This window comes from Pseudonaja textilis, chromosome 6 (assembly GCF_049901715.1).
Source record: "Pseudonaja textilis isolate UNSWEBS1 chromosome 6, rPseTex1.2, whole genome shotgun sequence".
NCBI classification, from domain to species: domain Eukaryota; kingdom Metazoa; phylum Chordata; class Lepidosauria; order Squamata; family Elapidae; genus Pseudonaja; species Pseudonaja textilis.
In genome coordinates, this window is record NC_141995.1 from 61,602,331 (window position 1) to 61,619,623 (window position 17,293).

The 17,293-nt window shown below is 39.3% G+C and overlaps 1 protein-coding gene across 1 annotated transcript; it reads right to left on the minus strand.

Annotated features, from left to right (window-relative positions):
• Positions 1–8,800: 8,800 nt before the first annotated feature.
• Positions 8,801–16,989, minus strand: LRAT (lecithin retinol acyltransferase). Its single transcript, XM_026699986.2, has 3 exons — positions 16,739–16,989; positions 14,797–15,472; positions 8,801–12,365 (listed from the first exon to the last, which is right to left on the minus strand). The coding sequence occupies exons 1-3, from the start codon at positions 16,801–16,803 to the stop codon at positions 12,213–12,215; spliced, it is 894 nt and encodes a 297-aa protein (XP_026555771.1). The 5' UTR covers positions 16,804–16,989; the 3' UTR covers positions 8,801–12,212.
• Positions 16,990–17,293: the final 304 nt, after the last annotated feature.

Consider the following 17,293-nt stretch of genomic DNA (forward strand, 5'->3'; position numbering starts at 1 on the left):
TAAACTTCATTGGAAGCATGGGTTCCATATTCTAAAAGCATATTTTTTTAAAAAAATCATAAAAGTATTATTGCTAACAGAAATAAGAATTTATTTTTTATTTATTTTATTTGGTTTGTCGATTGCTTGCAAGATAATAGGTATAAGTAAAAACATAGTTATGAATACATGGATACATATAAGAAAAATAAAAGAAACAATAGGACAGGGACGGTGGGCACGTTGGTGCGCTTATGCACGCCCCCTACAGACCTCTTAGGAAAGGGGTGAGGTCAATAGTAGAAAGTTTAAGGTTAAATTTTGGGAGTTTGAGGAAGAAACCACAGAGTCAGGTAGAGTATTCCAGACATTGACCACTCTGTTGCTGAAGTTGTATTTCCTGCAATCAAGTTTGGTGCGATTAACCTTGAGTTTGTATCTATTGTTTGCTCTTGTATTGTTATGGTTGAAGCTTGAAGTATTCATTGACAGGTAGGACATTGCAATATATGATTTTATATACTATACTAAGATCGGACCGAAGGGGGCGTAGTTCAAGGTTTTCTAGGTCTAGAATTTCAAGTCTGGTGGCATAAGATATTCTGCAATGAGTAGGAGTGGAGAACTCTTCTTGTGAAATATTTCTGGACTTTCTCACCTGTGTTAATATCAGATATATAATGTGGGTTCCAGACTGATCTATATTCAAGTATTGGTCTAGCAAATGTTTTGTATGCTCTAGTTATTAGTGTAATATTACCAGAGAAAAAGCTATGTAAAATTAGGTTAACAACTCTTAATGCCTTTTTGGCTATGTAATTACAGTGGTCTCTAGCACTTAGATCATTAGAGATGAGTACTCCAAGGTCCTTGACAGAGTTTGGATTATCAACAAGGTTTTGACTATTCAGCCTGTATTTTATTTTCTGATTATTTTTGCCAATATGTAAAACAGAGCATTTGTTTGTTGAGATTTGAAGTTGCCATTTGTTTTATTATTTATTATTATAATTTTATTAATTAGAATAGAATAGAATAATATATAATAGAATAATATATATTCTATTCTGTTCTATTCTATTCTATTAATACAGTATCATGATGAATGAATAGAAGAGATGACTCCACCAGACTGTCAATCATTTGGAAGCCTGCACTCACAAACAAAAAAATCTTGACACCACAAGCCAGGCAAACACCTGGGCACAAACAGATCCCCCCGATACCTCCAGCTCAAACACACCCCAACCAGGCACCCAGATGAAACCTAGCTTCCTAATAAATGATAGCCACCCGTTTACTCAAAGCCAAGCCGCACTAAAAGCCTCCAATACAGCAAACACAATGTTGCCAGCCAATCAAGACAAAAAAAGCTACAAAACAGACAGAAGATATTAGAAACACCAATCAAGCAGAACACAGCAAACTCCAAAACCAATAAACACAGACCAAGACTCCCAACCAATCAGGATGAAGAAAAAAAACCATTCTGGCACAGCAGTAGGCTAGCCCCAAATTTAAAACAGAAACGGCTGTGAAAGTCTGACTCACAGACAAACACAATACAGAAGCCTGATGCTGGCAGATGAGATTCTGCCAAAACGTTGCTACAATTTTAAAAGCACAACTATAATGACGTGGGAAAATACCCGAACAAAGCTGAATGCCATATATATAAATACCTGTGAAAACTTAAGAAAACAAATATATATATACACATACACATACACATACACACACACACACACACATATTATAACATTATAATAATATTATTTATTATTTATTTGTGCATAGAGAACAGAATTACACATTATTTGTCCCAATAAATAAAATTCCAAGATGTTGAATATTCTAATATTAATGTCAAAAAGTGTTGAAAGTATATCTGAGATCTACAATACTATACTAAGATCCCTGTTTAACCACTAGGTGGCAATATTATATGATGTAAACTACCATAGTTGAGCTGCACAACATTTGATTTCTCAGGAATCCCTTGGCAAAATTCGATGGAAGAAGAGAGTAATTCTATGGCTAATGAGCGATCCCTTTTAAAAATACCTACAGCCTATCAGTGGTATATGTGCACCATACCCCAATGAAAACTGTATGGATGGAAATATCAGTGGTTCCCAGCTTTGCCTATTGCTGGATGGGGGGAAAAAAGTAAGGGGAGAACTTACCTTGCAGAGATAAAAATATTGTCCATTAGTGTAAGGTCTGTATCTTGACGTAGATGTTGGGCCTTGTGCAATATTATTCCTCCCAGGGTGAGACTGGCTCCCATATTTGTTGTCCTTCCAGAAATCCCTCAAAACATGACTGCGTCAACAGGCTTGGGGATCTCTAGGAACTAGTGAGGTAGCTGCATTATCCATAATCCTGTCCTAGGATAATGTTGTAGGATACAATCTGAGTCAAACATCAGGACCAAAGGTTTACTTCTGAGCTTCATGATGGACCCCTTCCTCAGGGAACCACCAGCTTATCAGGTACTTAGGAGAAGCACAGCCAACAGCCAACAACTTAATAACTGCCCATCAACACCCTAATCAACAACTAAAAAGCCACACCCAACCAGGTACCACATAGATACTAGGTAGGCATAGAATAGCACAAAGCATGCATTTTGCTAGACATAAGTTACCTAAGAATGGGCTTCAGCGTGAGTCTGAAAGCCTGGAAGACTAAAACTCTGGTCTTGGTGACTAAGCACAGATTGGACCTCTCTCTTAGTATTTTTAATAACAACATTGATGGTTTTTTAAAAGTGGGCTTTTAAAATGCTGTTTATTTTGTGGTATGAATTGTATGAGTGATGTGGCTTATAAAACAAGAATTTTCCTACTATAGTCATAGATGCAAATAAAAAGAAGAAATTTATCATGCTGTCTGAATTTCATAATTGTTTTCTTTATATGTGGAATCTAGATCAAGGACAACTTGATATCACTTATTCCTGTTCAATCAAGCACTGTCTTCAAGTTCTCTTTTCAACCTTTTTTTCCCCAAAGACTCCCACCCATCCCTTCCAGTTATGTTGAAATATAATTATCATTACGCCTTTCTTTATATGACATATATGGTATATTATAGTCACCATGCCTATGGATAATGTTGTCTGGTAATTGTGAGAACTGATATCCAATCTGTACCGGTTGCCTTTTCTACTGTGGATATTTCTTTTATTAGAACCTCCAAGTGAAGTGCCCAAAGGAGGAGGCATCCTCTTCTGGTATCCCACTTTTTCTGTCCCCTTGATACACAGAAGCGGCAGAAAGCTTTCTTCCGCGTCCAGCCACCTGTTCCATCACTTGCTTAAACAAGAAGTTTCTTGGTTAATTTCCTCCTCCTCTAAGGCAGGGATGTCAATCTCGTGTCATCACATGTCGTATCACAGCTTTTTTTTCCACCTTCGCTAAACCGGATGTGGTCAGCATGTGACGCATTTGGCCTGCAGGCTTGAGTTTGACAGCTTTGCTATAAGGACTACACTGATCGTTGGTTGGAGGTCTCACACACTGTACTATTATCCTGACATGCATGCAAACCCATCTACATTTCACACAAACACATTTGCCTACGTTGAGCAGGAATATTAGGAGGGAAGAGAACAAAACTCTTACTTCTTCCCTACAAAGAATCCTATATGCCCAGGACTGGTTCCTGTTATAGGCTGTGTATCTTTCTTGCTAGCAAGCTGATCAACCTAATCAAGGAGCTGATGGGAACAGAATAATAGTTTTCTGCTACTAATAGTGTTGTATATAGAGATTTGTATACTCGTAATACTCCATTCTGATTGGACTGCCATTGCCGCCTATTGATTGGTTACTTAACTACTGTTGCAATTGGTCTGCCTGACAGCAGGAAGTTTAAAGAACTGCCATTGGCTGTGAGCTGCGAGCAGCCGCTATAAAAGAGGCTGCCGCAGCTCCGGTTTTGTTGAATTTACTGATAGCTAATAAAGAGCTGAATTCACACTGGTCTCGAGTCAAGTCTTTCCCGCGACAGAACAAATAGTACTGTTTAAGATCTTGAGACAAGTGCTGGAAAAAGGAGATTCTGCTCAAGTTCTCTGATTTTCTGGAGCCAAAAATGGAAATTATCTGTTCCTGATCCACCCACTGATTGCATGGCCAGAAAGAAGAATAACTGGCTGTCTCTGAAGCTTCAATGGTTTCAAATAATATATCTGAGATTTATAGGTTGCTTGTGTCTGCTATACTATCAGTGGCTCTGGGCTAGTAATTAAATACACTGTCATATTTCTGATTAAACAAAATTGTACAAAAGTGGAGAGCAACTCTCATGCAATTTAATTATATGCAAGGGGTCTTCATTGTAAAAATAGTAACTACTTTATATTCAGTATTTTACAGCGTTTAACCCTTTTGCCACATACTAAAATCATCCAAGAGAATCCAGTCATTAGATAAATACTGTTTTTATAATGTAATGCATTTCTGTTTAATGTAAGGAAAAAGCAACACCAAGTACATTTGAAAGTCCAGTTACAAAACAGCTGCACATAGCAGAGGTGACAACATTCCTTTGATCCAAACATAATAATTTTAAAAATAAGGACTTTTATAGGCTATATGATGACCCAAAGGGGCGTGGCACAAAGGCAACAAAGTCAAATAAGGAAGAAGAGTCCCTTCATTATCTCCAGCTTTGCCCCCAGTGTCCAGGTTACCTTTGGCTGGAGAAAAACTCTCCCAAGAACAGCCTTTAACTGTAGAAAATTTAGTCCAAAACAAGGTACATACAGACTGTAAATAAAAATCCAAATAAACAGAGCTGCAGTAATTAACTTGATACGGCAGGAGAAAGACTTTCAGACTTGAAAGCACGGCAACACTCACACAATTGGGAAGACGTCAGGAACACAGATAAGCCATGACAATACCAGATAAATTCACAATTTGCTCCCAACAACTTACTGCGTGCAGCTTCCCTTTTCAGACACTGTGTTCCCAGTAGCAGCTAATTAAGGGAATCAGGGCCCTTTCCTCCCCTGTAAACCACGCAACTCACGTTGCTCCCTCCTCCGTTCCTCCCTGCGTGCCCTAGGATGAAGAGGGGCTGGGCCTGGGTCTTCCTCCGAGTTCCCTCTCCCGTGCTCCACCTCTCCCCTGCTCTGCCCAGCCCTTCACCAGTTTCTTCCACAGCCAACGGAGCCACCTTCCCACTCCCTGTCAGCTATTCGGCCTCCCGCTCCGACTCAGATTCCAACAGGGGCACGACAGACTGTTATTATTAGAGTGTGCAGTACATGAAAGAGGAACCCTTTTCTTTCTCATATTGCATTTGCAATGAAAACATTTTTTTAAAAAAAGAATAATCGCAAAAGCATTTGGCATCTGTACCCTGCCCAGCCCTTTTTGCTGTGAACTAGTCGCAAGGATTCTTCAAACTTGCTTCACCCTGTGAAACCCTGTGAAAGCAAATTTTGCTCCAGTTGGAACTGTTTTCAGAATGGAGGGCTACATATAAATACCACCGTTTAGTTGGCAATGCCAGGGGAGGCTGTCCTTTGGACTGCTTCTCTAAAGTCTAACAAAAATCCGTTTTTTCTTTTCTTTTTTTGTTCTCCTCAAAGCTGGTGGAGATGTCTATATGGAGTCCACTGGACTGGCGCTAGACATGATTTGGTTATTCAGTACTGTCTGATCATACATGTTATAAGTACCTGAAGGAAGGGAGACAAAGGGGAGATGCCCAAATGCTGACATCATCAGGATTCTGAATAAATGGTCATCTTAAAGTCATCTACTATAACTCTATTTGAAAGTGAGGACCAAGGTATGATGTGGATAAGTCAGACAGTAATCAATACTGTACGTTGCAGAACTTAACGGGGGACTTGCTTTGTTGTTTCCACTTGCCTCGGCGTCTTAATGTTCATTCAGAGAAAAGGTTCTGAGACAACATTCATTAGGGAGGAAAAAGAAATCAACTTCTTTGGTGAAAACAGCAGAAAGAATCAGACGTGTTTCAAGGAAGTAAAACAGGGAAATAATGCACAACACAGCAATTAGGAGTCTCCGTGGCGCAGTGTTTAGTGTGCAGTTCTGCAAGCTACTTCTGCTGCAGCCAGCTGCCTACAACTTGGCCGTTCAAATATGCTGACTCTCTAAACCGCTTAGAGAGGGTAAAGCACTTTAAAGCGGTATATAAGTCTAAGTGCTATTGCTATTGCTATTAGCAAACTGAAACCCACACCCTAATTTCTAAATTATGGATTCCACCGCAACATAACAATACAGTTGGAGAAGGAGGGAGAAACTGAAAAGGATATATTCTCTTTTTTTCCCTATGGGTTTATCCTAAACTTGACGGGTGTTTACTGTAGTAGCCATCCTCCTGCCCCTCAGTCAGATTGGCGTGCAAGTTACCGTGGAAAAGAATTTCAGGGCCCTTGCCACAATGTTATTATGAGGGACCTGCCCAGGATATGTGAGAGGTTTTCATGAGGCTTTTTTTGGCACTCTCGGCCTAGTAAGGCCAATTCCCTAATTGGTTTCTGCCCGAGCGGTTAATTAGGAAGGATTCCCTTCTGTATGTGGGTCTTGCCTATTATCAGTTTGTTATCAAAGAACTACGCAGAAATTGTGAGCTGACACTAAAGCTTGTTCCAGATTTCCTTTTCCTGGGCTGTCTTGATGCAACACAAAATGGTGATAAATGGCCTTCTCAAAGATGATCTTCTAACAAGGCCACGGGGAAGGAGAATAGATCATCGGAGAAGTAGATATGTGAAATGGCTGCTAATTATTGCTTGCTGGACTGCTCAGCACTAATTTAACTGCAGATTCCGCTTATTATTCATTCAGCTAACTAGATAAATTTGTACTGTATTTTGAAGAAAAAAAATGGCTATCTTCATGTCAAATTAGATGACAAAAGTTTTGTTCTTCGTATTAAATGGTATTAAAATTTTAATAGTTCCTACTAAATTTTAATCAGTGTGTATGGACTCGGTTTCACTTTTTGCAATCTGAAGAAATAGATGATGTATTTTGATTCTTAGACTAGTAATCGGTGCTCTTGAGCAGTGTGGCTCTTCATATCCATGCAGCAGTACAGAGAGTGTTAAAGTAGGGGTCTTCAACCCCCGGGATGCAGCCCACTACCAGTCTGTGTTCTGTTTGGAACTGGGTCATCACACAAGTGGCAAGTGGCAGGCTGACGTGTGCACACACACACACACACACACACACACACACATGCAGCTCAACTTGTGCAAGTTGAGCTGTGCACACATGTGCTTCACCAGCCCATCACTCACATGGCCTGGTTCCCCTCTCCCCTTAGCCAGCCAGCCAAGCTGCAAAGGTTGGGGACTGCTGTGTTAAAGCCTCTTTAGGTAAAGGCCTACCATCTTGAGAGGGGGAATGGTTCAAACTTCCTTGAAAAAGTTCTCCTTGGAGGATAAGGTTTTGGATAATTGCAGCCACGGGCAAGCAAAGAAAGATGGCGGGAGGGAGTGGGCAGGTGGCCGTGTGGCATCTGGCAGGCTGGATTGTGTGTCTTCCCCCCTGTGCCTCTGCCTTGGCCTGCTGCTTGGAGGACGGGCCCAGCAGCTGCAGCACTGGGACTCGCCTACACTGTGTAGGCTGCACAGCCCCAGAGTGCACTGGCCAAGGGGCTGGTGGACTGCAATTGCTGCCCAACACCATCAGCCCCTCTGTACTCGCCACCTCCTGTGCATGTGTACCCAGGGGCTGGTCCCTCGTCATCTCTGGGGCAGCCCCACGGGCCATATATGGGCCCATCTGGCTCATGGGCCTTGTGTTTGACATGTCTTTTGCACATGGACAAGATTAAGACATTACCTGAAAAAAAAAGTCGTAATATGCCTTTTGGAACAAAAATTAATATAAGACCCCGTCTTATATTTTAAGGAAACATGGTCAAGTTTTTAAAGAAGTTTTGAAGAGCATTTGGAACTAGCTTTGCCCCTAATAGTATTTAGTATTTTTCTTTTAGTATTTATTTGATTTGTCAATCGCTTACAAGATACAGGTATAAAATAAACATAGTTTTGAATACATGAGATAGATACTTATAAGAAAAATAAAAAGAAACAATAGGACAGGGATGGTAGGCACGTTGGTGCGTTTATGCACGCCCCCTACAGGCCTCTTAGGAAGTGGGTGAGGTCAATAGTAGACAGTCTAAGGTTAAAGTTTTTGGGGTTTGGGGAAGAAACCACAGAGTCAGGTAGAGTATTCCAGACATTGACTACTCTGTTGCTAAAGTCGTATTTTCTGCCGTCAAGTTTGGTGCGGTTAACCTTGAGTTTGTATCTATTGTGTGCTCTTGTATTGTTATGATTGAAGCTGAAGAATTCATTTGCAGGTAGGACATTGTAATGTATGATTTTATATACTATACTTAGATTGGACCGGAGGTGGCGTAGTTCTAGGTTTTCTAGGTCTAGAGTTTCGAGTCTGGTGGCATAAGGTCTTCTGCAATGAGTAGGGGAGCAGAGAAGTGGTCATTAGTCAAGAACTACATGTTATGGCTGACTAAATATTAGCTAGCTTAAATTGATAGGTAATATACAGAATTCATTTTTTTATACAAATCAAGAACCTGAGTGATAATACTAAGCACTATGTTCTGACACTAATGTGTGTTGAAGAAGGAAAACACATCATCCCTATAAAACCATCTTTATGATTATTTTGATTTCATTTTGGCTGACAAATTGATCCCAAATGACTACTCTTAATTCCATCATCTGGGGCAGCATGACTAAAATTTGCAATGATTTGCATTATGCAAATGGGCAATTTATTTTACAAAAAAGGCACCTCTGTCAGATCCATACAAATGTCTCTTCCCTTGCCCCCTTTCTCTCTCCCACGTTGGGGGATTGTATCCTTTGGGACCAGAGCAGATCTCCTATTTCACCAAGAGCCGCCAAGATTATTGATGGAGGTCATTTATCTTATTTGGAAGATGACAGGCTTACAGAGTCCGGGAAACAAAGACAGTCCCGCTTTCCTTTCTATTCCAGAACAGCGGGCCTTTTTCTTCACCTTTGTTTCTATTGAGTTTACTAATACCGACACACTTTGCCAAGATTTTCAGTTGATTTCACAAATCCTTCTAAATATATTTTTGAACAATTTCTCTAGGGAAAGGGAGTTTCTTAGTCTGTTAGCACAGCATGGCTGGGCTGCCCATTGCTACTATTTCAGCTTGTCCAAAATGAAACTTGTCCCCTAGGCGGTTTGCAATTGGGGCAAAGACGGAAGGAGGATAATATTCAAGAGGGCAGCTAGCCATACTCAACCAACTTAAGACTATACCCATTGCGCAAACCCTGCAGTTCTGCAGTCCTGTGTGGTTTTCCAAGTAAGTCCTCGACTTACAACAATCCTTTTAGGGACTGTTCAAAATCACAACATCGCTGGAAAAAATGACGTTTGACCATATTTCACACTTAGGACTATTGTAGCATCCCCATCGTTACATGATTTACATTTGGTTGCTTGAAAACTGACTCACATTTGTGAGAGTTGCAGTGTCCTGGTGTCATGCAATTCCCCTTTTTTTGATCTTCTGACAAGCGAAGTCAACAGGGAAACCGGATTCACTTTACAGCCATGTTACTAATTTAGCAGCTGCGGTGATTCACTTAACGAATGTGGCAAAAAAAGTCATACTATGGGGCCAAACTGACTTAACCAATTTCTCACAGCAACATAAATTTAGGGCTCAGTTGTGGCCATAAGTTGAGGACTACCTATATTCTGTTCCAGATCCTCCCATGCAACCATGTAAAAAGAACAACATAACAAGCAGAAGTTGTTAGAATTGTGTCTCTAAAATGTCCTCCATAGACCTATGTACAGACAGCAGAGGTGTAAGCACACCAACAATTTCTCACTGGATTCTCAGGAAACATGAGAAATAACATATTGGTCTCATGTTCAATAGGTATTTTCAAAATACAACATGGTTATGATGTAGAGAAAACAAAAAACTGTAAAATTCATAAACATGTACACCTTCTGAACTTCTAACGCTTACATTTCACGAAGATGGCTTAAGCACTCTATTTGTGAAGTAGCTGCTCTTTTGGAAACAAGCATTGAGAAGTAGGCTGTCAAGTACATTTTTCATTAGCTGTGATTAGGCATTGGAGGATATCTTTGGACCATTAGCTGATTGGATGGCTGTCTATCTATGGGATATGCATTAATTATACAACAAAAACATTTCACTTTTGATAGTTCTAAGTAGCTTTACCCATACCAAGCAACTCATAGGGCAACCTTTGCTCTTATTGTAATTTGTAAATAGGATCTGAGACCACAGTCATAAAGCAAGAACTTCACCCAGTTTCCAACAGGAGCAATGGGTGTAAATGTATGTCACATACTACCTGCCATTCTATTTCTTTGAACATCAGCAAAGCAGGTGATTTATTATTGTTATTTAGGCAGTTACCAGCACCTTCGCAGATGACAGGAATTATGTAAAAATGCTGTATATATGCAGCCCAATAAAATAAGATTAAAAGAAGGCAAAAATATACATAATCTTATCATCAATATTATAATCTTATCTTAAACCATCCTATGCTTGTTGGTTCCCCTTTGACTCTGTACCATAAAGGCATTTAATAATGGGATGCAGAGAAATTGTAGAACATAGCATGGGAATTAACTCATTTTACTGAAATGTAAAATACCTCTATCTTATAGAATATCATTAAATTATTACATGTCTGGTGTCCCAATACAGTTAGAAATGTCTCAAATCAGAGAGCAAAGGAAATTGTAAATCTGAAAGAGAGATACATTAATACAAGTACAGCCTGACTAAATGAATGTTAGTTGGACTTAGATTAATGCTTGTTGCCATGATGGCAGATATGCAACTTGCAAACTCGGAGGAAGTGTGCTGTAGTATTCTAAACAACAAAAAAACCAGCAACATTTGGTCTTATCAAGCTAGATATTTATTTCGGGAAGTAATCAATAACCTGATGTCTTTTTAACATAATCCCTCAAACTCGGATAAGTTTTTTTGTCCTATTTAATGTCAGCTCTAACAAACACGCAGTAATGTCTGTGCATCCTTTTCCATGGTTGAAAATTATTCGTCTATAGTATGGGAGGAAAAATCCAAAAGAAGATAGTTGCACATGTCTTTCTCACTCATTTGCTTGTCACTTATCTTGAGGTTGCAGAAGCTCAGTTGACTGATTTATGTTGGATTTCATCAGAAGGGAATAGCAGAGACAATTCTGGTGCAAATATTTTGTTCATCTCAAGTCCAAGCAGAATGCTCAAATGCAGTTACATCATTTAAATAAAAATACAGTTAATGAATGTAAACCTAGGGAAATTAGAAAAAGATCCAAAGCAGAATAGCAGTTTTTAAACTATCTAAACATTTGCTTTGCCCTATCAATACTAAAACATTCCCATATGCAAGAAAATGCCATTGATAATTTTACTTATTCACTTGAAAATAATGCATATTTACTTGGGAGATCACACTCATTAAGTTCCCCAAAATGTATTGCTGAGTGTAAAACTGCAGATTAGACATTTTTCCTTGGGAATAAACCCAATATGGTCATCCCTGAAATTGGGTGGAAATTTTTTCACAAAACCCAGTAAGCTTAATTTACACGTTACTGCTTGTTCATTGTATTCTATATGCTGCATGTTACTCATTCCACATTTTCTTCACTGTATAATATTATCAATTTGAGCTTTCATAAATACATGATACATCCTATTTACAATCTAGATAACTATTTTCCTGTTCTGTCTATTTGTAACCTTCAATTGACCAAAATGTTGCATCACAGAGCAACAAGTTTGGAAGCAACCGTTTCTGAAGCAACTTACTTCAACTTTTCTAATTTGAAATATGTGCGGAAAATCCATTTGCTCCCATGGAATTGAAATTTTAAGGGTCTTCGGTTGTATTCATCACCTTGTGATTGTTGCAGTGCTGCCGTGGTCAGCTGAGATCATGTGATTGTGATTTCTGACACTTCCTGCCAGCTTCCCACAAGCAAAGGCAATCAGGAAACCAGTAGGAAGCCAGAAATATCTTTTGCTTTCATGGCTTGTTTCCCCATCCCTGGTCAGTCGGTTTCTTTTGTTTAGCGAAGGAAATAGCTCTGAAAAGAGGACTCAATAGGCCGTGGGTCATCTAGTTGCCAATAGATGGTAGGGCATGTGGAATCATTAACCAGCCATCCACAGCATAAATGGAATGATGATAGAAGGAAGAGTAGTCGAAGGTCCCAGGCCCAAATAAAGTATAGAAATCAGTCCCAGCAGGGCCGAAACAAGGACACTCCTCTGGTCTCGGATGATGGTCTTCACGGTTTCACAGAACTGCAAAGATAGTAGAAGAATAAAAAAAAATTAAACATGTCCCTTTCCTTGCAGGGGAGGGAATTTTTGATATTTCATGATTTGTTCAGCATGACTTCCATGCAAGCATTTGAATGTGCAGGTTGAAGTCCTGCGTAAACCTGTAGAATTTACACATTGAAACATAAGCTTTTCCCATCAATTCTAGCCAACGTAAGTAATGATAAGGGATTATATGAGTCTAAAATGGTTTCCCCTTGGAAATTGGATGACAGAAACCTTTCTTTTAGCTTTCTTGTGAGTTTTAGCTCCTTTTTTGCCCACTCTAATCTTTGTCTCCATTGGTCAGGTTCTTCCTTTCCACCAGTTATGTTTTCAGGTGTCTAGAACTTCGATAGTTTCAAATTCACACTGGAGGCCATGGCATCACGTTAACGTTTAACTTGGGTCTTGCTTCCACTACTTGAATATTGAAAGGGCATTTTGGCTTTCCAGACTGAGTGCCAGCATATGTTTCCTGGACTGCTTGTTTTCCGAAACAGGATATGGGTTTAGTTTAGGGACAATAACTCCTTAGGGACAATAGATAATAATTTCTTGTTTCTGCACCCAAAGTTTTGGGGAATGCAGAAGAGATGTTGCCTTCCTAGAGGGTTGCCATTTCAACTGCCAAGTACTGCCAGAATTGCTCATCTTAGTTCTGGGATTCTGGCTTCCCAAATCAGCCTAACTTTCCAATTAACTGGATTACATTCCTGGCATTGTATTCTCATTTGAATGTACCTGCCTGTGGGCTTTTTCTAATTTACCAGTGAGGAAACACGGGGTGGTACTTCCCCAAATCTCCTTCTTTTTTAATTCGAAAATGTAACCAACGTAAAAGCAACCATTTCTTCTAAAAGGTAGCGCATAAGACTGAACAGTAGGTGTTCCATTGGGACAAGTAAAAACTCCTCAGTCCCACCTTTTAGTTATAAAAGGTACTGTTATCCATTTCTAGGCACGTCATCTCTAATGATTGAAAAAACGAGTTTTCTCCTTCTTAAACAATTCATTATAAACTTGATGAAATTGCCCTGAGACTTTTTTTGGTATGAAGAGTACTAAATATTAATTCCTGTTAAATTCATAGAAACATGGCAAATCTAAATGTCTTTAACAGCATTTTGCTCAAATTTAACTCTTTAAGTGATTCCTCACAGATGTATCTATATGTTCGATTCTAATTACCTTTGGGGAAACATTATATCCATTAAAAGAAATGATTTGCTTCTGACTTAAATATAGGATGTATTCCTTTCAAAGATTTTCCTGTCAACGTCCCTTCACAAGCATACATTTCCTTCATTTTGGGGTACAGTGAGGGGAGAGTTTGGTTTTCCAATAATAAACCATTTTAGCAGAATTTTTCTTGCATATTAAGTTTAGAGACATCATATAGGAATGCTTGTGGCACAATAGGAAGATAAATGGACAAACCCTTACATTTATTTTTGTATAGAAGGTGGACTTTTAAACTTTTTGCAATACTAAAACTTACCTCATTACTGCACAGACTTAATGAATTAATATGAAGGAAGCTAATTAAAACATGAACTAGATTAAGATTCAAATGTAAATTCAAAGCTAGAGTTTGCTGTTTTAGAAGCACCTTTCCATTTAGCAAGGATCAAACCTGTTGCCATCTAAAACAACACTTCGTATATACTATTAAGAGTCTGAAACGGTCTCTTCCGAAATGGTTTGCCCCTTGCAATAAATTTGGCACGAGAAGGTCAGCAAATAAATCTCATAATGAACAGACAAATAAAAAAAATACTTGATCTAAGAAGAGGGACCAGAGTGTTTAAAGCAATTAATTGCCAATATTCAGCAAAATAATATATTGCTAAACTGTAAATAGAGATAGTTATCTCTTATAAAAGTAATGGCAGTTTTGCACTATTCGCTCTTTTACTTGTAAAGTCCAAAGAGAATTATGCTTCAGCAGAATATACTCCAATTAACACATCGTGAACAGAAAAACTCTCTTCCTGGGTCTGCATTTAGATAAGGACATTGAAGCATTAAAGTTACACCAGTATCATTGTGCTTCCTTGGCAGCATCAACTCAGTTCAGCTCACTTCTTCTATCTATATATTAGTCTCTTTGATAAGCAAAGAAAACTGGGACTTGAATCTAATAGGCAATGTAAAACATGTTCTAGACTTTTATGATGCATTTTTAAGCCAGACTGAGTAGATATCAGTTACTAAAGGGGTTCCCCCACATCTACCCACTCCAAAATCCTAGACAAACCTCTGTTTTAAACAAAAATGCTTTTAAAATCTATATTATGATGTTGATAACCATAAGCTTCTTGGTCTTCCTCCTTCTAGCACATCATAATCCAAAACAAGGATATACCCCCCCCCCCACCTGTCAGAGGATATTTGGACAATGACAATTTACCTTGGTTGTTTGGAAGCTGACCGGAGAGTCATACCTGCAGAAGGTCACAAAATGTTCACAGTTGTTCCAGAGTAAGCTGTATTCAGTTGTGCCTACCAGCCTTTTTGCTCTCTGGACCACTTCGTCATTACCAAGGATCCCGTTTTTGAAAAAGGAATCCATCCTGTTCACCAGGATGGAGCCTCCATACGCAAAGTCCTCCACTGTGTCCACACGGATCCTTGCCATTTTTGTGATGACCCCCAAGATAAGTCTCTTATTAGTCACTACTTTCTGGATCAACTTCCGGTCATTCGTGAAAGCAGGCAGCATGTCCGGCATAAGATGCGCCACTTGGTTATCTCCCAGATAGATGCCAAAATGAATGAAAAGAGTGCGAGGCACCTCTAGCAAATCTCCTGGTCTGAAATAGGAAGAGTCATAACAGGAAATGTGGTTTTTTTCCTTCTCCTTCTCTCCACTGGGATTTGTCTGAAGAACTTTCAAGTTGGCGAGCAGAAGCAACTTTTCCAGCAACAGGAATGGTATTTCATACATTGGGTTTTTCATGTTGTTTTTTTCTTGCTGTGTGAGCTGCTCCTGATTAATTCTGGTTTGGTCTCTTTTTAGTATAGCAAGTTGGGCCATCCCACACACTGAGCCTGTTTTGATTGGTAGACAGGAAAATGGGCAGTTCCTGTGGAGCAAAATTAAGTGGTTCTTTATTTGAAAAGTTTTAGAACATGGAACATTGGATGATGGAGTTGGAAGGGACCTTGGGAGGCCTTCTAGCCCAACCCCCTGCTCAAGCAGGTGACCCTATACCATTTCAGACAAAGAGGTGTCCAGCCTCTTTCTGAAAGCCTCCAGTGACCCACAACTTCTGAAGGCAGGTTTTTCCATTGGTTGATTGCTCTCATCTGAGTTTTTATGGGAATCCTTATTATTTGTTGGTTATTTAACAACAAAATTACCTGCTTAAATCATTTTTTTTCCAAAATGAAAGTGCTAATTAAATGAATTATTTGATCATTGACAAAGATGTATGTCAGGCATGCCAAAATAGTAATAATAACTGCGCTTCGGATGCAAATGTTGCATTATGATTTATGAGCTCACCATCTGAAATCATTTGAGGAGAACATTTATAAACCTTGATAGAAAGCCAGTGCACATTTACTGGAGCGTAAGTATTTGGGGGGGTCATTGGGACTTACTTGCAAATAAACATATTAAAATAGCAATCAAGAATTATGATATAATGCATAAAATTTATTTTAGAGAAATCTCCTTGAAAGTGTATGTGGCTGATATTTATTCTGCACTGAGAACATTTAGGTCTGCAGTCTTAATTTTGGAAAAAAAAATACTAGTATTAGGCAAAATCATTACATGTAGGTGACATGAAAACTAGACATGTCTCTTTTCATGATATTCAATACCACCAGTTTTTACTATAAAACCAGAAATGGACTTGCTATAAATATATAATTAACGGCATGGATAACTTCCAATGCATACAATCTTCAAGTAGTTCTTAACAATAATATATCCATGGATTTGCTAGACTATAAGTATGAATCTTTCTATGCCATTGTGTAACTCCAGATTTTTTGCAATTGCTAACAAAATGTTCAAGGCGTATGTTAATGTGAATGGGTTGGGACTTGTTGTCTAAGAAGAAATCTTATCTGAAGCTTTCAGGGTGATATATGGGGAAAATCTGATATTTACCATCTTCCATTCATGGTAAAATCAGTGTTTCTTAAGTGGATGGCATCTTGATCTAATTATGCAAAAATCTTAAGTTTTGTCCCCCCCCCTCCAAAGAAAGCTCTACTGGATCAAGGAAAGCTTCTTCCCTCTGCCCCCAACCTGGCTCCCGTCTGAGCTTGATGGCAAGAGGATCCTTTCAGCTGCCCTGGGGGCTGGAAAGACTGGTGATGTGAGCCATTCATCTTACCTGGAAAACATCAAGGATTGAGGTTCGGGAAGAGAGGGTGACGCCACAGTGCACAGTCCCCTCATTCTCACAATCAGCCTGTGGCTTTTTTCTTAGATCGCTCCTGGCAGCCAGGCTGGCTTTGTTTAATTCGCCAAGTCTCCCAATTCAGTCTTTGGGTGTGGGGGGGAAGAGGGGGGAGAGAGAGAAAGAGAGAGAGAGAGAGAGAGAAAATAAAAGTCTTTCCCCCGAGAACCTGAAGGAAGAAGGGGGAAGGACAAAGGAAAGGGGCGGTGTCCTTTCCCCCCCATTCAAGTAGTTGGGGGAAGAGAGAGAGAGAGAGAGAGAGAGAGAGAGGGAGAGAGAGAGAGAGAGGCAGATTCTTTTTAAATTGTATGACATTTATTGTATTTACGTAACTTAAGACCTCTTTGAAACAACTTAAAGGAGAGCAGAATTAATCTGGCACCACTTTATCTTGTTTACAGATGAGCAAGCGAGATTTGGCTTCTGTGGGAGGAGTTCAACTTATCACGAATGATCTGTTCAAAGGCAATACGTTCCTTTTTAAGGGTT